At 48.6% G+C, this 20,237-nt stretch overlaps 2 protein-coding genes across 5 annotated transcripts in view; one reads left to right on the forward strand and one right to left on the reverse strand.

Moving 5' to 3' along the window:
* Nhsl2 (NHS like 2) overlaps positions 1–19,837 on the forward strand; it is a 272,876-nt gene extending 253,039 nt beyond the window's left edge. For 2 of the 3 annotated variants that reach the window (XM_077793880.1, XM_077793881.1), the window contains 7 exons: positions 6,794–6,949; positions 9,006–9,133; positions 9,424–9,616; positions 11,956–12,087; positions 13,602–15,914; positions 18,589–18,721; positions 19,516–19,837. In XM_077793880.1, the coding sequence (XP_077650006.1) occupies positions 6,794–6,949; positions 9,006–9,133; positions 9,424–9,616; positions 11,956–12,087; positions 13,602–15,914; positions 18,589–18,721; positions 19,516–19,837 (3,377 nt within the window). The remainder of the gene's footprint in view (positions 1–6,793; positions 6,950–9,005; positions 9,134–9,423; positions 9,617–11,955; positions 12,088–13,601; positions 15,915–18,588; positions 18,722–19,515) is intronic. The other variant, XM_077793882.1, reaches the window with a different exon arrangement.
* On the reverse strand, positions 1,576–6,671 carry Rtl5 (retrotransposon Gag like 5). Of its 2 annotated transcripts, none has more exons than XM_077793884.1 (2): positions 2,602–6,671; positions 1,576–2,144 (listed from the first exon to the last, which is right to left on the reverse strand). In XM_077793884.1, exon 1 carries the CDS (start codon positions 6,267–6,269, stop codon positions 4,230–4,232), a length of 2,040 nt encoding a protein of 679 aa, XP_077650010.1. In that variant the 5' UTR covers positions 6,270–6,671; the 3' UTR covers positions 1,576–2,144; positions 2,602–4,229. The 2 variants fall into 2 exon arrangements, with proteins under 2 accessions (XP_077650010.1, XP_077650011.1); XM_077793885.1 differs by having other exon boundaries at positions 2,576–6,671.
* Positions 19,838–20,237: the final 400 nt, after the last annotated feature.

Genomic DNA, 20,237 nt, shown 5'->3' on the forward strand with positions numbered 1-20,237 from the left:
GGATCGGACTTTTCCAAGATCCCAAATGGAATCAATGGCAGGGATGGACTAAAATCTCAGGCTCTCTTCCCTAGCTTCACAGGACTTCCAACTGAAGGATTGAGATAAGGATTTCTATTTTTCTTACCTGCCCTGATTGGTCCTTATACCACCTGGACTCACTTATTCCTACCTGTGACATCATGAGGAATCCCAGCAGTGAGTGCTGGAGAACTTTTCTGACCCCCTGAAGCCTAAGTGGGAGCCCCAGTGCTCACTGAGGCAGCTCACAGCTCCATAGCCCCATCCCTCCTCCAAAAGTGTAGTCAGCCACATGTTTAGCACTGCCACTAGCCTGCCTTCCTGGGCAGGCCCTTCCCTGCAGGACAAATAACCACCTGGCTGGTTTTCCTAGAGACTCAAGATCTAGTGCAATTGACACATACTTGGTTTCTTTGACAAGATTCAGAATGCAGTTGGCCTGTGATTGCGCTTGTCGAGAGGCTTTCCTGGGAGACAACATGGTGCACTAGAATTGAAAGCATAGATTTGTGAGTCACAAAGACCTGGAGCCCCCCATGGAACCTAAAATCTCAGAGATTCAGATCCCTCAGCTCTAAAGGGAGACATTACCTGTCTCACTGAAATATTTTGGCAATGAAATGAGGTGATGCTGGTGAAAGGGCCCAACACGATCAGAAACATGCTGGTTTCCTCCCTCCTTTCCTCCTTCCTTACTCTTAAGGATGCAAGGCAAATGTGCCTCAGAAATGAGAGCTGTATCTCCACTGGAATTCTTCAAGCTGGAGAAAGAGGCAGGGCAGGGCAGAACCAGTCCAGCCTGGCCTATTAGACAGAAGGACCAAAGAAGTAGGGGCTGAGGTGGGGCTAAGTGTCTCAGGAGCTAATTAGCAACTGTGGGGCTGTGAAGGAGCCATTCACTAGGTACCAATGGGGCAGTGACTTCTCTCCCTATGTCTGTGTCCTCATGTCCAGGATGAAGGTGAGAATAGTGCCTGCCCCTCAGGATGAAGTAAGATGATAGATGTGAAGCACCTGGCACAGAAGTAACAGGGGCCTAATGAGCATTCCCCACCCACTTCCTCAGGGGAAAAAATATCTGGGAAACTTGGACAAATCCAAGAATGGGCTTGAGTTTCTTCTGACCCCACAGTCTGCAAGGAGCATGGAGATCTTGCTGGAAAGCCACTGCTCTGGGGTTTTGTGTTTCTAAAGCTTCACCAGCTAGCTCACTGGCGACTCATAGCACCACCTAGTGCCACAAAGTGGAAGGGCACTCTTCCCTACTCACTTAGCCTGGCTTCCCTTCTTTCACTCAAAGTCTCAGCTGTGTGCATGTGTAGAACTAATGCAATTTTTTCAAGATGCCCCATGTTTCTACTTCCCTCCCAACAATTTCTGCCATCCACAAAAGTGCAGGCCTATAGGCAGCCCTCTTGAGCCTCCGTTTGCTCATCTAAGAATTTCAAGGCTTCAGGCAGGGGTTCCAGGGTGCCTAGAAAGTACCTGATGCTTACTAGGTACCCATCTCTGCTTGCTCAATAACACAGAGAGACACGATCTTTACACACCCTTTATATTTTTATTGAGGAGAGAAGCTTTAGCGTACAGAGCAATTTCTTATCTTCACAACACAATAGTGCAACAATAACACAACAATAACACATTTATTTCAAGGGGGTTTCCTCCCGAGCCTCTGGGAATCCTTGGGCTGCCTTCATACCCCTGCATGCATTTCCCACCCACCCCCCACCCCTCTTTCAACCCAAGGAAACACCCAAAGCTCATAGTTCCTCTTACAGCTCTTGTGGCTGTCACATCACAACAAATATTGAAGATCTGGGAAAGCGGGGAGAGGGTCAAAGGGAAGCCCAAGCCCCCTCTGCCCCTAGAGGCCCGGAAACCAGCTCACTGCTCATCCACTCTCTCCCTGGCTGAGGCTACAAGGGTTCAAGGTGAGCACCATGGGAACAGGCAGGGCCTGTGCTGAGGGATCCCTGGAAGTGGGGGTGCAAGGCACCTGTCCTTTGCACTTCTCCACAAGTTCACAGGCAGCAGGGCCAGCGTGTTGACATCAGCAAACAGGATCCACAGCCTTGATGAATAGCTGTTCCCCTTCTGGAACTCTCTCCCAAGGAAATAAGCTGAAAAACAGATAAAACTATCTTTACAAGGTTGTTTACTTCTCCCCTGGTGGGAATGGGGAAAACCAGACAACTGACATGTCTAACAAATTAGGAGGATTCTTAAATAAATTATTCAATATCCATAATGGCAGAGGTGGCAGCCATTTTAAATCCTGCTGATGGAAAGCTAGCAGGATGATCTCAACTTTAAAAAGACACAGGAAGAACACACTAGAATGAAAGGCAGCAAACTGTTTACAGTACTTACATCTGCATGTTTGGAGTATTTTTCCCTTAGGGTTTTCTCTATTTTCCAATTTTCCTATAATGACTATGTATTATTCTTTTCTTTGGGGAACCTTTTTTAAAGGTAGCAACAGGTTATAGGAACCTGACCCCACTGATTCCCAAGCTGAGAAACAAAAGTGATAAACAAAAGGGCATCTTACCTCCCACTGATGAATAGAGATCTCACCCGAAACCAGTCTGAGGACTGGATCTCTGTGACTCCTCTTCCTCCAGCTCCTTCCTCTGGCCTCTAGGCCCCAAATCCCAAGGCTGGGCTGAGGTTATCTGTCAGACTCCGGTGAGGAACAGAGACTTCATTCACTGTTTTCTTCCCTCTGGCCACAGACACTTTGGCTGCACTTGCCCAGCTGCCAGGCACTGTGCAGAGAGTTCAGTGTCCAGGGGCAGTTCAGGCAAGGAGTGGATTTGGCTGGCATTTCATGGCCAGAGCTGACATAGTAAATGTATATTTTTCACTGAAGAAACAGTGTTTTCTGGACTCAAGGCAAACAGCAGGTCTCTCTATAAGGGCACCTGTCTGGGTTTGTACTGAGGAGTCCCAGGAGTGCCTAAGAGGCATCACCCCCATCAGCCTTACTGTCCAATCAAAGTACAGCAACAGCCCAGAGACTGACCCCCATGTGAGAGCCAAGCAGGTGTCCAAGATGCAAGGCTGCAGTGGGTACAATCTCTGTAGAGGCAACCTTCCAACTCTCCTCCTTAAGAGTTGGAGGGAGTTAAGGAGCAGGCCGTGGGCGCTTGCTCATTCTCTCTCTGGTTATCTTGGAAGGGAAGGTTAGTGAGGGCGCCTCTAGGACAGAAAGTCGCTGGCAGAGACCTTTGGCTGGGGACTGGAGTCCAAAGCTTGGCTGGGGAAGAAGACCCTTTTCCCTAAGGAAATTTACTCTGTAGGATTTGAAGCAGTCATGTGGTTTCTCCCTCTTCCTCCTCCTATTCCACCACCCCAAATGCCCCTTTAGGCACCATCAAGGAAAGGGGTGGGGCCTGCCATGTCGAGCTGTATTCTGGGGATGTCCAGGAGGACAGTGTAGTAAGAGGAGAAGGCCCCAGATTTGGCCAAGCCATTCCAAGGGCTCTAATATAGGAGTCTGAAGAAAGATGAACTCAAGTGCTGGAAGTGGAGGCAGCTTGCCACAGTCAGTTAAGGACAAACAAATCTCAAATTGTCAATTTTACATGTGGCTTTGCACACTCTCACTGGGCTACATGTAGGGTCCTCTTCCAGGCCCTTCTGCTGGAGGTGTAGCACAAAACAAGCATAGCCTTCTAGGCACATTTCCCGGTGTCATCCTGCTCGCTGTCCATTATATTTAGTAAGTGGCCTCAGTGGCTTTAGGAGTTCAATGTAGCTTGTCCTTTCAATCATTGGGGCAGATCAATGAGGCATTGGGTGAAGTTCTGGTGAGCCAGTTGGAGGATAAAACTGTAGAACACAGGGTGAATAAAAGCAGGAGAGGCTGGGCACAACTAGAGGGGAATACAAAAGGGTGACCAGTTCATTCACGAGAACAGGCCCAGAAACCTGCTCTCTAGCTTGTGGCAAGACTGAGCAGAGTATATGCCAAGAGGACAGCTTTTGCTATCCTATCCTTTCCCAGGTGGCCTTGGCTGAGCACATGTTACTCTCTGATCATGGTTGCGAGATAGTCTAGAACTCTGCAGGTCTTCTTCAGGTTGGGCAGGTCTGGAACTCCCTTAAGGACTGGTCAGTACATGGGGCAAGTGTGGCAGCAATAGCAGGGGCAGGGGAGGCAGTAGAAGGGTGTGTTCCAGGTGGCCAGTTTGCCCCATCACTCACACGCGAATTCGGCCACGAGCAGCTCGGTGGCCCCCCTGTCTCGGAGTAAGGCGGAATAGCACCGGGGGACGTCTTCGAATTTGGCGTTGCCCCAAGCGACCAGCACGGCGAATCAGTGGTGGGGAGCTGTAGAATGGTGAATTGGTACCTGGAAGGCCCTCCAGAAGTGGAACTCGATTCTGGTTCCTCCGTCTGCTGGGCTGTATTATGGGAGGTGATGCACCCAGGAAATTCTCAGCATGGTAGCCAATGGTTGTGCTAATCGTCTGGGTTGAAGTGTCAACAAGAACAGGCTCCTCCATCTCCATCAGTTCTTCTATCACATGGATCCCATTGTGGTGGTGGTGGATGTGGTGGTGATGGTGGTGCTCATGGCCCATCTCACCAAACATCTCCTCAAACAACGGCACCCTCTCTTGCTCCTGTTCTGGCTCCTGCTCTGGTTCCTGGCTCCCCACCTCAATTTCATCTTCTTCCTCATCCTTATTCTCATTGTCATCCTCATTCTTCTTCATCTCCTCCTCCTCTTTCTGTTTCATCTCCTCTTCCTCCTCCTCTTCCTTCTCATCCTCATCTTCCTCACCCTCCTCATTTTCATCCTCATCCTCATCATCATCATCATCTTCATCATCATCATCGTCATCGTCATCGTCCTCCTCGTCCTCTTCCTCATTCTCTTTCTCCTTTTTCATTTCTTCCTCTTCCTTCCTCATCTTCTCCTCCTCCCTCATCTTCTCCTCCTCCCTCATCTTCTCCTCTTCCCTCATCTTCTCCTCCTCCTCCTCCTCTATCACCTCTTGCCCAAAAGCCCTTATGTCTTGGTCCTTCAGGGAAGAGCTGTGCCTGCATATCCCATCTTCATCATCCTCATGGTAGCGCTGTTCATCAATAATATCTTCCTCATCAGGGGTGGGAGCAAAAGGAGGGACGACATTGCGCACCCCAGGGAGCTTGATTGGCTTGGGAATGCGCACTTTTCTTTCTATCTCCACACACTCAAGAATCAGCTCATCCAGGTCGGCCATTTCAGTTGACCATAAGAGCTCCTTTCGGAAATATTCCGACAGGCCTTTGAGGAACTGATTTTGGAGGCGGCAGTCATCCCAAGACAAGAATTGGGCCAGGAACTGAAAAGCATCTGCATAGCTGCCCAGGGTACACTTTCCCTGCTTGAGCTTGCGGATGGCCTTTTTAGCCACTCGTGGGGGTATGGGGCCACGGAATTCCTTACGGATTTCATCCAGGAAGCGCGGGAAGTTGGCATGCAGGGAGCTTCCTTCCTGGGTGACAGAGATGGCCCAGTCCCTCGCTTCACCAGTGAAAAAGGAGATCAGAAAGGCCACCCGCTCAGCACCCCCAGGGAAATGATCCTCATGGTCAGCTATGAAGGTCTCTAGCTGCATCAGGAATTCAGCCAGGTAGACTGGATCGCCAGAAAAGAGCCGTATGTTAGGTCTCTCCAATGGTGGCAGAAGGGGCTGGGGCTGGGGCTGGGGCTGGGTCTGCGGCTGGGGCTGGGTCTGCGGCTGCGGCTGGGGCTGGGGCTGGGGCTGCGGCTGCGGCTGCGGCTGCGGCTGCGGCTGCTGCTGCTGCTGCTGCTGCTGCTGCTGCGGGGGCGGCTCCTTTGACGCTGGGGGAGAGGGCTGCTCCGGCGGGGGTGGGCTGGGCGGCAGAGGAGGATCACTGACCCCGTGGGGGTTGCTGTAGTCCTGGATCACGTTAATCAAAAGATCATCCGAGACAAACTCGGGATCTGTGCGTTGGTTAGGCCAGCACAAGAAGGGCCCCTCTCCCTCGGGAATGGCGTCGATCTCATTGAGCGGGAACTCAAAGTTCTCCTCGGCAATAAGGGGTACTATGGGCACTGGCCAGCGGACGTAGCTGGAGACATTGCCCCGCAAGGAATTAACCTCGGCCAGGGCTCTTCCCAGCTGAAGGCCCAAATTGGCATTCTCCCCGCGAAGGGCATTTAATTCTTCTCGCAGGGCCACATTCGCCATGCGGAGGCTATTGAGATTTCCTGCCGCCTCGGACATCTTGACTAGCTCAGGGGCTCGGTCTCCGGCAGTGGGGGCGGGGAGCTAGGGGCCCGGGGAGGAGGCCGAAATGTAGCGGCGGCGAGCGAGAGGAAACCGAAGTGCGGTAGTAGGGCACAGGGCAGGCCGGGCCACACCCACCGGGGCGAGCACTGAGGGCAGGCGCTCGGGGCGGAGGGCCCGGCGGCTTGGCCCTGGACGCGTTACCTCAAGGCCGGGGTCGAAGAGAACAAGCGGGAGCGGCGGTGCAGGACCAGGAAACACAGGCAGAGGACACAGGAGACGCGGCGGCGGCTACTGCCGGGAGGGCGGAGGAGGGTGGTGCGGGAGGGAGCAGACTGCGGCAGGATCTGTCGAGGAAAAATATTGCGGACAGCGATTCCCTGCCTTTTAAGCGCAGCCTCACGCTCCCCCCCCCCCCGGCAGGGGCGGGTCTTCAGGAAACGCGGGCGCCCACTGGCCGAGGAGCGCCGCTCCCCACCCCCTCCTCAGCTGCGCCTCTCACTGACTCTCTCCTTCCCTAGCTGCAGCTAACTCGAGTCGGGAAAATGCGACAGCGACTGCCCACTCGAGGTCGTCATGGCGACAGCCAGTGAACGTGTTCCTCTCCTCTGGCAGGCCCCCGAGTGTAGAAGAGCTGCTTCGCGAGGCGCAGCTCAATCTCCAGAGCCTGTTGCAAGGTACTGAGAGGGAGGGGGGCTGCGGCCGGAGCCCAGAGGCGAGCTGCGAGCTGCGCAGCAGCAGGAGAAAGGAAAAGAAGAGGACAGGGACCATCGAGAGAAAAATGAACAGTTTCAAACCTATCAAAAAACAAAGCACATGTTCTCTATCTTCACCTTACAGACTGATTATTCTTAAACATTTTATTTCCATGTCTGTCTCCTGCTCCTCTGTTTTCAGTTCAGTAGTCCATAGGTGCTGGGATGGACAGAGGCTAAGGCAAAGCAGTGGGGCAAACCCTTCATAAAGAGATCTTGGTGGGAGATTCCCACAATGCAGGCCCACATTCCCCCCAACCATCTTCTTGACTCATCGCCCATGCCTCTGGAATCCTGGCATCAGGAAACAAAGGGGGCATCTGTGGGGTCTCCCATTCTGGGCTTCACTCACTCTGCTCTTACAATAACTTTGCCCACATGCCTCCTGCTTAGCAACTACCTCACTAGTACCTCACTAGCCCACTATACAGCAGACTCCCCCTGTTTCGTACTCTTAACCAGACTGAGTTTCCTCTCCATGTGAATCACATCTCTGGGCTGCGGATGTAGCACATTGGCAAAGGCTTGCCTAGCATTTGCCAGGTCCTGGGTTCTATTCACAGCATCTCAAAAAAAAATCACATCTCTTACTACTCATGGGTTTCCAGAAGCCCCTGATGCAGGGCTGGATCCCCCAAGACATGCCTGGTGGATGCTAAATGCATAGAGGTCTTGTGTCAGCTCTTGTTTATCTATACCAACAACAGTTAATGCCAATGAAGAATAAAAAACAGCCAGTGGGCCTCCCAACTGGACTGTAGCCATAACCTCCACCTCCCTACTAAGGCAGTGGTGACCTTAGAGAAGAGAGGTGCTGAGGGACACCATGAGCCTTGTGTTCAGATAACAAGAAGCTGCCATGCAGAAAAAAAAGAGTCGGTGTTCTCTGTGTTGCTGCCATGGGCAAAATTAGGACCAGTGGTTAGAAATTCAGAGGGAGGCAGATTCCACCTCCAGATAAAGAAGAACTTTTCTGATATGCTTGACTGTCCATGGAGGGAATGAGCTGCCCTTGGGAGGGAGTGAGTTCCCCTTCCCTGCAGGTATGTGCTCTGATGCTGAAAGAGCACATCGGGGCTGGGGTTCTGACTCAATGGTAAAGCGCTTGTCTCACATGTGTGAGGCACTGTGTTCAATTCTCAGCATTGCGTATAAATAAATGAATAAAATAAAGGTCCATAAAAAGCCATTTAAAAAAAGAGCACATAGAAGGGCTGCTGAGGAGGAAGTCTGAACACAAAATTGAGTGTTGGATTAAAGAACCCTAAGAGCAAGCCCAAGTTTCCATGATTCTAAGTCTTTGTCCAAAGTATAGAGAGCCATGAATGTTTGTTCTTTTACTGTCTCTTCCTTCATTTATTCATCTGCGTCATCTCTTCAGTCAAATCCATTCAAATCTCATTCATCCTTATTCCCTGGTGATGCCCCTGAACTTGGCCCTCTTCTATGATGCTACCTTCTCCTTTCCTCTTCTTCCCCTTAGCCTTCCTAGACATGACCCCACCCACAGTGGAACCAGATCTATACAAGCTCAAGTAAGAATTCTTGTCATCCAGGAAAGAGCTCCAGACAGGACTTTACAGTTTAGATCTCTCCTTGCTTCACGTAGATCTTTCCTTGCTAGAGTTGCGGAAAATCTGAAGAGCTATAGGGCTTCAAACAAAGGACCTTGTAGCAAAAGGTATCTGCATCCTGAGCCACTACTCTGATTTGAGAACTTAAGGTAGAGGCCATCAGATGAAGACTTGGTGCCTGAAGCGACACAGCTCAGATTTATTGACTTTCTTTTCTCCTCTGCCCTCATGGAAGCAGGCATCTTTCTATTTCCAAATCCAGTGGCTCCAACACCAGGAATAGTCCAAAGAAAGAACATGAGTCAGGCCTGGCAGCTAGTGCAGGAGCCCTGGCTTGTGGTCCTCCCCGAGCCCAGTGCTTGGCTTGGCCCCCTAGAGTGTGTCTCCACTGTGCTATTTTTCAGAAGAATATGAGGAACAGTACTCGGAAGCCAGACTTCTGGGGCAGACCTTCCGCTCTTCTGATGAGGCCCCTGAGCCCACCCCCAGCTCAAGGCCCCAGTCTGCCAAACGTCTGGAATTTGTGTTGATGGTGAGTTGCCTCTTACCCCACCTGGGAGAGCCAGCCTGCTTCCACTGACAGGGGACCTCCAGCTGCTTACATTGCCCACTGGAAGCTACTGCTCACCTCTGCTCACCAGCAGAGTTCTCTGAGGCCCCACTGGATGGGCCCTGCACAGCAGGCAACCTGCAGGCAACCTGTCCACGCTTTTCTGCCTCCCAGATGAAGTCTCCAACCACTCTGCCTAAACAGTCATCCTATGGGCTCTGGTTCATCACCAGTCTGTAGCACACCCTTTCCATCACCTTCTCTCCCAACAGCCTACAAAACGGCAGCTGAGTGAGGATGAGACTACCACCCAGGGTGTGAGGGCCCCTGAGGCCTCCCTGAGCCTGTCTACAGCCGACAAGCCAACTGCCTGGAATGGCCCCTTCCCTCTGCCCATCCTAGAGGAAAAGCGGTGGCCTCAGCCCTGCTCCACGCAGTCTGATCTTGTGCCCATCAACATCTCTGGTAGAGTTGCTTAGCACCACCTGTTTGCTTCCCTCCATGCCACTACAGCCCATCCTCTCCAAATGCACTGGGTTCTGGGGAGGGAGGGCCACTGTCTTGCTACTGGCTCACCCTGCACTGTCACAGTCACGGCTCTCACTAGGGAATGGAGGCATGCAGAAGGGGGACTCTGGCTGCTCTCCTTCACTCCCTATCGTCACTGCCACTCTAGCTGATGCCATTTGATAGCAAACAAAATTTTCTTAAAACAGAAAGCTCTAAAACTTTGTGAACTTGGATGTTCTTCAGAGCATATATGGAAACTTAAACTTTGGGAGTTCTGTTTGGTTTGGAGAAAGACAATGTCATGTGCACAAAGCTAGGTCTGGAGTATAAACTGAAGGCAGAGTGGGAGGGTAGGAGTCAGAGGACTGATGGTAAGAGGGGAGGGTTACCCAGGCACAGACCAAAAGCCCTTTCCCACACACTAGGTCTTCTGGCAAGGTGGGCCTCCTCAACTTATTTGGCAAATTTTTCAAGAGAAGGAAATAGTAAGCCTGGCACAGTGATGCACACTTGCAATCCTTGCTACTTGGCAGGCTGAGGCAGTAAGGATCATGAGTTCTAGGCCAGTCTCAGCAAGTTAGCAAAACTCTGTCTCAAAACTAAAAAAAAAAAAAAAAAAAAAAAGCAAAAGGGCCAGAGGTTGTAGCTTAGTGGTAGAGTGCCCCTGAGTTCAATTCCCAGTACCACTAAAGAAATAAAAAAAGAAAAGGATGTAGTAATAGAGACTAAGGCAAAAAAGACCAAAAGGGACCCTGGGACAACCTTGAGAGTGGGGAAGTAATCTTTATAGCCCAGCTGGCTGTGACTCTGGGGGTCTGTGGCATCCTCTGCAACATTGGCTCTAAGGGGAAGAGGAAGAGAACCAGTCATGACAGAAGAGACAGGGCCAGGGACCTGATGAAATCAAGACCTTAGTGACCCAAAGGAATCAGAGGGAAACTTCAAGCCAGCACAAGCCCTGCTATGCTGGAACAAGTTTATGAAGACAATGAGGACAGCTCTGACCACATGTGAGGTTGTTCCCTGGATAAGGGAACATCCTTTGCAATTAGAGTCATCTTGGGGAATGAAAGCTAGGAAGTAGAGCCCATCACCTAGGGAAATATGCCAGAGGAATAAGGGCTGATGAGGAGAGACTCACAAAGTGATATTGGGCACTCTGTTTCTAAATGACTATCTTACTGACCCCGAGTTTTGCCCACAGAGCCACTTGCTGCTGTGTATCTGTATGTTTGTGTGTGTATGTGCATGCATACATGCACACTCACACATACAACTGTGTGGCTGAGAGGGGACGATCTACTAAGCCAGTTACTGAAAGAGAGACAGGGAGAGGGGAACTGCGTACCTGCTTCCACAGCATTGCCTCACCCCCACTTTGCCCCAGCAATTTCACAGAAGCCAAAGACTGACCCAGAACTTTAAGAGAGCTAGGGCTCAGCTGGGTATGGCGGTACACATTTTTAATCCCAGCTACTCAGGAGGCTGAGGCAGGAGAATCATAAAATCAAAGCCAACCTTGACAATTTAGTGAGACTCTGTCTTAAAATATAATAAGAAAGTATAGGGGTGTAGCTCCTAGAGTGCTTACCTAGTGCAAGACTCCAAATTCATTCCTAGCACTGCAAAAAAGACCATTGCAAAAAAACAAAAAAAGAAAAGAAAAAAAGAGCCAGCAGGAGTGTGGGGGATAACATCACCATGCAGCAGCCAATTTTGGTAAAAATGTGACCAGGAGACTGTGGAACAGAATATCAGGCTGTTTCCTAGATGGTGGAGGGGGAGCAGTGGACAGCTTCTTGGAGACACTGGCCTCACCTGGCCCCCTATAAAGACTTTCTCACAAGATATCACAGTCAAGCAACATCTAATCTCAGACAGTCACTCTGCACTAATGGTTTTCACTCCTGACTGTACATCTGAATAACTGCAGGAGGGGTTCTAGAAAATACTTCTTTCTACTTGGGCCTTACTCTCACAGAGTGAAGTAAGTGTTCTAGAGTGGATTCCAGGCCTTGGAAGATTCAAAGGCTGCCCAGTTTATTTCAGAATGAAGTCAGGGTTGAAAACCATTGCCCTAATCCACCTAAGATTTAAAGGTGACCTGGATGCAGCCTGTGAAACAGCATGTGTCCCTTGCACCAAATAGGGAAGGATAGGGAAGAAGTGCCACCACCTGGATGCTATTCATGCTCATTGCTACTGCCGTCATCCCTTCTCTCTACCTCAGGCCAGTTTCACTGTACTTTAAAGAGAAACCAGGATGCACCCAAGTGTCTTTATTTTGGCTACAGGACAGCAGTTTGATAAACATGCAAGTTTGCGACACTCGTTGTTTAACACAGAAACAGCCGTGAACCCCAAGTCCACCCTGAGGCGGAGGCGGACCATTATTGGATTCTCTAACTTTTCCCAGCGAGACCAAGGTGACCCCACCACAGCAATCCCCCAGAACCTTCCCCTCTTCCACTTCCACCGGTCCTGCCACCCAAGTGGCATTGTGGTTTTGGGGAACAGTAATAATTCAAAGGGGTGGGACTTTAGACATCCTGAGAAAACCAATGTGGTAATTAAGGATAGCCAGGAGAGTCTTGTCAAGGGCATCAACTGAATAAGGAGAGCATGTTCCCAGAACTCATTTGCTCATTACATTATTGTTTTCCATTATAAATGTAATGTATCTGGGTGCGGTTGTGCACACCTGTAATTCCAGATGCTCAGGAGGCTGAGGCAGGAGAATCATTAAGTTCAAAGCCAGCCTCAGCAAACGTGAGGCGCTAAGCAACTCAGTGAGATCCTGTCTCTAAATAAAATACACAATAGGGCTGGGGATGTGGCTCAGTTGTCGAGTGCCCCTGAGTTCAATCCCAAGTACTCCCCCACATAAATAAATAAATAAATGTAATGTGACCACATATGCCAAATTTAAACAAATAGATAAACAGGGTGGGGTGGGGGATCACCACCAAAACCACCTCTTCACTGAACCATTATTACCAAATGCTTCCCAAGAGCACAGACCCAGACTGGAATGTCAGTGGTAGAACACTCGCCTAACATGTGCAAGGCCCTCAGTTCCCAGAGCCACAAAAAATAAAATAAAATAAAATAAAACACACACACCAGAAAGATGGATGTGATCACTTACTAACCATGAGGCCTTGTCCAAGTTACATAACCACTCTGAGCCTCACCTTCTTCATCTGTAAATTGGGGATAATGATACTGACCCAGTTGAGTCATTATGAGGATTAGACTTTTTTGTGTAATCTGCCTAACATGTGCCTGGTATATAGTCAACTTTCAACAAATGGTGGCTATTTGTACAAATTCTAGCAGAAGTAATAATAATGATGATACAATAGTCATAATTGTGTATATGAGAAAAACCTCTGGAGATTTGCAACACCTGAGCAGTTTCCTCACATCTATAGGTTATTCTGAGTCTTTTGCGTTGCAAAGGTAAAAAACAACAAGTGCCAAAAATGCAGTTAGGCTCTGGGCATTCCACCTCTGGCATATTCCACACTCGCTGCTAGAGCTGCAAGTTACACAGTGCTGTCCTTAGTCAGTTTGGAAGCCTTTGCTCTCATGTCAGGATTGACAGACACTGGGGGCTGTGATGGTTTCATGAGCCTGGGGAGAAAGTATGGGAAAAATTCAAGGTGTTCCCATGGGATTCTTCCCCTCTAAAGGGAATCATCAAACCTGGAAAATCTTTGGCAGCCATCTGGACGATTCAGGGGTACCCTGACTCACTTGTGGCCATGGGCAGGAACCCAAATTCCCCAGCATCCTCATCTATGAAAAGGAAGAACCAAGGAATTGTGAGCAAGCTGTTGGTAAATGCTTCTTGGCAAAAAGTTGGTGCTCCTGTCTCAAAACAGCTGATGGGGGATCCCTTGCTATACCCCTAATGTTCTGTGCTTTCTTCCTGCAGGTCACAGCAACAGCCCGGCAGGCAGTGTGGCTCGACCTATCACCTCAGACACCAGGCCTGGCCACTCAGCTCCACAAAGTGTTCATGGAAGAGTTGCTGTTGGGCAGGAAGCTTGGTTCCCAAATCTCTCCTCTCCAGGACTGAGAAATCCATCTAGTGAGCCCGAAGACCCTCACCAGGCACTTGGTGGCCCAGACCCTCCTGGCATGGAGAGCATGGGAATGGTGTATAGTGTCCCCAGTTCTTGCAATGGACCAACAGAATCAACGTTCTCTGCTTCCTGGAAGGGAGATGCTTTTACCTACATAACTCCAAGTGCCACCAGCCAGAGCAGTCAAGTCAATGAAAATGGAAAAAATCCTTCCTCGGGGAATTCTTGGGTCTCTCTGAATACACTTCCACCTCTGGTTCCTAAAGAAGCAGCTTCCCTTTTTGTCACCCGCGATAACCCAGCAGGGTGCAGTGGGTTAACTGGCTACTCTGAGCACCCTACTCAACGAAGGCAAGTGCCAGAAAGACCCCCTAAGATTGGCCTTCTGACTGGTGGTACCTCAAGGCTTGAGACAGGCCCAGGTGGGACCAGCAGATTTCGGGAGCGGTCATTATCTGTGCCCACAGACTCAGGAACCACAGATGTAGACTACGAAGAAGAACAGAAGGCCAGTGAGGCCTGTGCTCTGCCTTATGCCAGTACAAGCTCTGAGGGCAGTAACAGTGCTGACAACATTGCATCCCTTAGTGCTGAGCAGGAGGCCCGTCACAGAAGGCAGAGATCCAAGAGTATCTCACTCAAGAAGGCCAAAAAGAAGCCTTCTCCACCAACACGCAGTGTCTCACTGGTCAAAGATGAGCCAGTCCTCTTGCCAGAAGGTGGATCAGCATTGCCCAAGGACCAGAGGCCCAGGAGCCTTTGCCTCTCTTTGGAACACCAAGGACATAACCCATCCCATCCAGATGCTCAGGGTCACCCAGCTGTGCCAACCCTCAAAGATTCAGAAGGTACACAATTCTCCCACCACTGGTATCTTACTGACTGGAAGTCTGGTGACACCTACCAATCTTTGTCTAGCTCCAGCACTGCCACTGGCACCACAGTCATTGAGTGTACCCAAGTTCAAGGCAGCTCAGAATCTCTTGCCTCTCCTTCCACCTCCAGAGCCACGACACCTTCCCAACTCTCCATCGAGGTGGAGGCCAGAGAAGTATCCTCCCCAGGAAGGCCCACTGGACTGATGTCACCTTCCAGTGGATACTCCAGCCAGTCAGAGACACCAACACCCACTGTCTCCATGTCCTTGACCCTGGGCCACTTACCCAGTTCAAGCAGCAGTGTCCGGGTACGTCCAGTGGTACCTGAAAGAAAGTCATCACTACCCCCAACATCACCAATGGAGAAAATTTCCAAGTCACGGCTATCATTTGACCTACCATTGACCTCTTCAGCCAACCTAGATCTGTCTGGGATGAGTATCTCCATCCGCAGTAAAACCAAGGTGAGCCGCCATCACTCAGATACCAATTTTGGGGCCAAGCTGGCACAGAAAACTAGTCCCAACCAGCCAGTCATGCCCATGGTTACTCAGTCTGACTTGCGTTCTGTTCGTCTGAGGTCAGTCAGCAAGTCTGAGCCAGAAGATGACATTGAGAGCCCAGACTATGCTGAGGAACCCACAGCAGAAGTCTTCACCTTGCCAGAAAGAAAGGTGAAACCTCCTGTAGCTGAGAAGCCTCCACTGGCCCGAAGGCCTCCAAGCTTGACCCATAAACCACCATCTGTCCCAGAGGAATACCCACTAACTTCACCTGTGACCCCCAAGAATGCCATTCAACCTGTGAGGCCGCTCCCCCAAGACAGCTACACGGTGATGCGGAAACCAAAGCCCTCTAGCTTCCCTGATGCCCGGAGCCCAGGGGAGTCAACAGGACCCTCATCTCTTGTTTTCACGCCTTTTGCCAGTTCCTCTGGTGCTTTCTTCTCAGGAACACAGCAACCTCCCCAGGGATATATGGGGGACGAAGGCCTCAAGGTGAGAGCCCTGCCTGAAAGAATTAGCCTCCAGAGCCAGGAAGAAGCCGAGAGAAAGACGGGCAAGATTCCACCTCCTGTACCAAAAAAGCCCAGTGTGCTGTACCTGCCTCTCACTTCTCCAGTAGCTCAGATGGAGGCCCATGTGGCAGAACCAAGACTGCCTCTCAGTCCCATCATCACCCTGCAGGAAGATACCAAGTGTCCCCCCATCAGGGATGACCTGCCTGGTAAAAGGACAACTTCAGCTCCAAAGTTTGACAGTGAAAAGGAGGCAAGCTCTCTGGGTTAGTAAATTGCCCATGGGCTTTTTCTTTTAATCACAGGAGGGATGTGGGTGAGGATGGAGTACCCAAGGAAGAAGCAGATGCCCCAGAATGCTTATCCTCATCCCAGGATAACCAAATCAGTAGGAACACCTCTTGAGGATTTGGGTTATTCTGAATAGGAATTGTAGGCAAGTAGGCCTTACTGTCCTTGGGGTCAGGACTGATCTAGGGAAGATCTCCAAAGTCAAGTCTGGATGAGTCTACCCTTGATTCAGGTGCTGAGATAATGAAATCAAACTAGCCCCTAGGACACTAGGACATCAGGATCTACTCACCAGGCATGCATCCCCTGCCTAGCATTCTATCTCACTGAACAGTACTTATCATTACCCACTAAATGTAATTTCATGCAGGGGACTCAGTACACTCACAGATCAAGTTCAAGTGCCATGGCTGGCGTGCAGGCTTCTAAAACAATGAATTCTATCACCACCAGTAGCCTTTCTTGGTGCCATCAAGAGGTATACACTTACTTGGAACCATAAGAGCTAGTTAATGATTCACATCCTTTTTGTTTGTTTCTCACTTTTTTTTTCTTTCTTTCTTTCTTTTTTTTTTTTTTTTTTTTTGCACTAGTAGGAATTGAACCCAGGGGTTCTCTCCCACTGAGCTGCATCACAAGTCCTTTTTTATTTTTTTGTTTTGAGACAGGATCTTGCTATGTTACCCTGGCTGGCTTCAAATTTGCCATCCTTCATGTCTCAGCCTCCTGAGTAGATGGCATTACAGGCGTGTACCATTGTACCTGGCTAATTTCCATCTTTTAGTTTCAATTGTAAAATGCACATAACATTTACCATCTTAAGCATTTTTTTGTGGTAAATGAGGATTGAACCCAGGGCCTCAAGCAGACAAGGCAAGTACTCTACCACTCAGCTACATCCCCAGCACCCATCCTAACCATTTTTAAGTATGCATTGCTTTAGGGTTAAATGTATTTGTATTGTTGAGACACCCATCTCCAAAACCCTTTTCATCTTGCAAAAAACGAAAATCTATACCCATTAAACAACACTTATTTTCCTCCTCCCCCAAGGCCATTGCAACCACCATTCTACTTTGTGGGTCTATGAATTTGGCTACTCTTGATATCTCAAAGAAGTAGAATCATACAGTACTTGTCTTTTTTGTGACTGGCTTATTTCATTTAATGTCCTCAAGGCTCATCCATGTTTCTCATCTTTTTAAAATCCTTAACAACAAATCTCACAATCTCATGACCTTCTAAAACAAGCAAATAAATCAAAGTCACGGGTTATTTTATAATGTTACCTGAAGCTGGGTGTGGTGGCACATGTCTGTAATCCCCAGCAATTCAGGAGGTTGAGGCAGGAAGATTGCAAGTTTGCGGCCAGCCTCAGTAACTTAGCGATACCATCTCAAAATAAAATAAAATAAAAAGGGATGGGGATGTAGCTCAATGGTAGATCACCTTTGAGTTCAATCTCTAGTACCACAAAAAAATGAAAAAGAGAATATGCTTCCTCATACTCTACAGGTTCCTGCTGAGATTCAGACAGGTCCCACTTTCACCCACTGGATAAGAGTCATTCCTTAAGCTTGCTCTTAGTTCCTTGAGTTTTAAAAATGGAGAGCATCATATTAAATGAATTAAGCTAGACTCATAAATACAAGGGTTATATGTTTTCTCTCATTTGTGCAAGTTAGAGAGAAAAGGGATATCATGAAAATAGAAGGGAGACCAATAGAGTAAAGGAAAGATCAGGAAGAGAGAAAGGAATGGCAAGATGAGGTAATAGGATTTCAGTTGAGCACATTGTGTGATATGGCCAGGAGCAGTGGTGCACACCTGTAATCCTAACTACTTGGGAAGCTAAGGCAGAAGGATCACAAATTTAGAGCCAACCTGGGCAACTTAGCAAGACCCTGTCTCAAAATTTTTAAAAAAATTAAAAGGGCTTGGGATATACTTCAGTGATCAAGCATCTCTGGGTTTAATCCCCAATACCAGAAAAAATGATGTAATGTGCATGTATAAATATGCCATAATTAAACCCTCTATTCTGCATAATTATTACACACCAATAAAAAATGATGTATTTAAAATGAGAGGTGCCAGGGGTGTAGCCCAGTTATAGAACACTTATCTAGCATGTGTGAAACCTTGGGTTCCATCCCTAACACTGGAACAATATATATATATATATAAGTAAATAAAAATTAGGCTGAAATTGTTGCTCAGTGATAGAGTGCTTGCCTAACATGTATGAGGCACTGTGTTCAGTACTCAGCACCACATGAAAATAATAAAATAAAGGTATTGTGTTTATCCACAAGTAAAAAAAATATTTAAAAAAATAAAAATTAAAATAAAACAAGAGAATGCTTAGACCACCTGTTGTCATGAAAAAGGAACATGAAAACAGTGACCCAGAGCAATCTTCACCACTCACTCTACCTTAGGCAAATCATTCTTCTTAACTTCATGTTCCTTCTCTGCAAAACGAAAGCATTATAAATCTCCACCCTGCTGCCCTTCCATAGTTACTTTGAACATCACATGAAATAAACATATGAGAATGAATGTGATGAAATAAACATATAAGAATGAATGTGATTTGTCCTATCTGTTGTGGTCAAAGTCATTCATTCCTTCTGGTTCTATGCCTAGGGAGTTCTGTGGAGCCAAGCACCGAAGAGAAAAGTTTAATCAGTGATAAAACAGCCGAATGGATTGCGGAGGAGGATGATGACGTGTTTGTGGCTTCACGCACAACTGAAGATTTATTTACTGTGATACACAGGTCTGAACCATTTTCCTTCATTCTATTGCAGTCCCTTTTTCTACTTAAAGAAAAACTGCTGCCTCTAAGCAGCCATTACAATTGCAACTGGAGACTACATTCAGATACTCACATATGTGAGTGCAGTCCAGGGCCTCACATCTCAAATTTACTGACATCTTTGGGTAAAGTGGAGGAGGGGAAGGGAGGGGAAAACCAGGTGCTGAGTGAGAGGCCCCTCGTCTCCTAGCAACCGCTTGGCCTATTGTGGCTCCATCTGCTCTCTCACAGCTCTGTCTACAGTCAGAGACATTTAACCCTTCACAGAATTCCTTGTACCACAAAATCCTATCAAGAGATGATGTGGGGCACTTAGGCAGCATATCAAAGCAGGAACATAGGCAAAGGGGGAGTACATGAGGCACAGGGGCACAAGGCAGAGAGGGGCTTGGTGACAAGGAACCTGGAAAGAACCCAGTTACCAGAGCCTGAGCACCAATTCAGAACAGAATCAGTCCCAAGACTGTCCTGATTCAGTCACTGAGCTACTAGCCTAGACTACTTGCATTTGTCCTTGGTCCCAGAACCTGGGCAGGACTGAACCTGCAGGCACAGGCCGAGGTTCAGTGGACACTGAAGGGCATGTGGAGAATGCGGTGGGAGCCAATCAGGGATTTAAGGGCTTAGAGGTAGGAGAGAAAGCCAGTCAATACACTTTCAAGACTACCATGTACACATTCTCAGCTGCATCACTATGAAGTTTTGGTAAATGTCTGCACCCCAAATTCACTCAGACCAAGCTTTCTCTTATTTAGGTCCAAAAGAAAACTGCTTGGCTGGAAGGAGCCTGGAGAGGGTTTTGCCAGCAGCAGACCAAGCTCTCACTCACCGGTAAAGAACACAGCTGATTCTCCAATCAGTGAGCCTGCCACCACTGCAGGGTCAAGCGGCATTGCCAGCCTAGATGCTGGCAGAAATGATGATTTCAAGGCCTTGCTCCTGAAGAAGGGAAGTAAGGCAGCTCCAAGGTCCCGCCCCTCAGCAGCTGAACTGCTGAAGACCACTAACCCACTGGCTAGGAGAATTATTGCACAGTTTTCAAAAGACTATGAAAACACCGATAACTCCAGTACCTAAGCCCTGGGTTCAACAAACAGGGTTTACTTACTAAACTTGAGTAGAGAAGGGGGAAGAGAAAGGGTTATAAAAAGGAACCATGGAAATCACAAAAGAGCCTACATTTCTTTTACATTAACTCACACTCTGGCCAGCAGGAAAGAGGCTACTTCAACTAGAACTGAAGTTGTAAGGCGCTGGAATGGTCTTTAAACATTTGCATTTCCTTAATTACACCCTCACCATGACTGGTTACTGGGTTTCTTCTTATTTTCCCCCAGTGGTGTGCACTGACTAAGGAGGAATTCTCAGAAGCAAAGGTTGTGCCATCTTTTTCATGTCACCTTTTCAATTAATGTCCTGGCTGCTCCAGCCCTGGCTCCTGCCACTGGCAGCCGCAGTAGGAGAGCAGAAAGGGGGT

The sequence above is a fragment of the Urocitellus parryii genome, chromosome X, assembly GCF_045843805.1.
Source record: "Urocitellus parryii isolate mUroPar1 chromosome X, mUroPar1.hap1, whole genome shotgun sequence".
Lineage (NCBI taxonomy): Eukaryota > Metazoa > Chordata > Mammalia > Rodentia > Sciuridae > Urocitellus > Urocitellus parryii.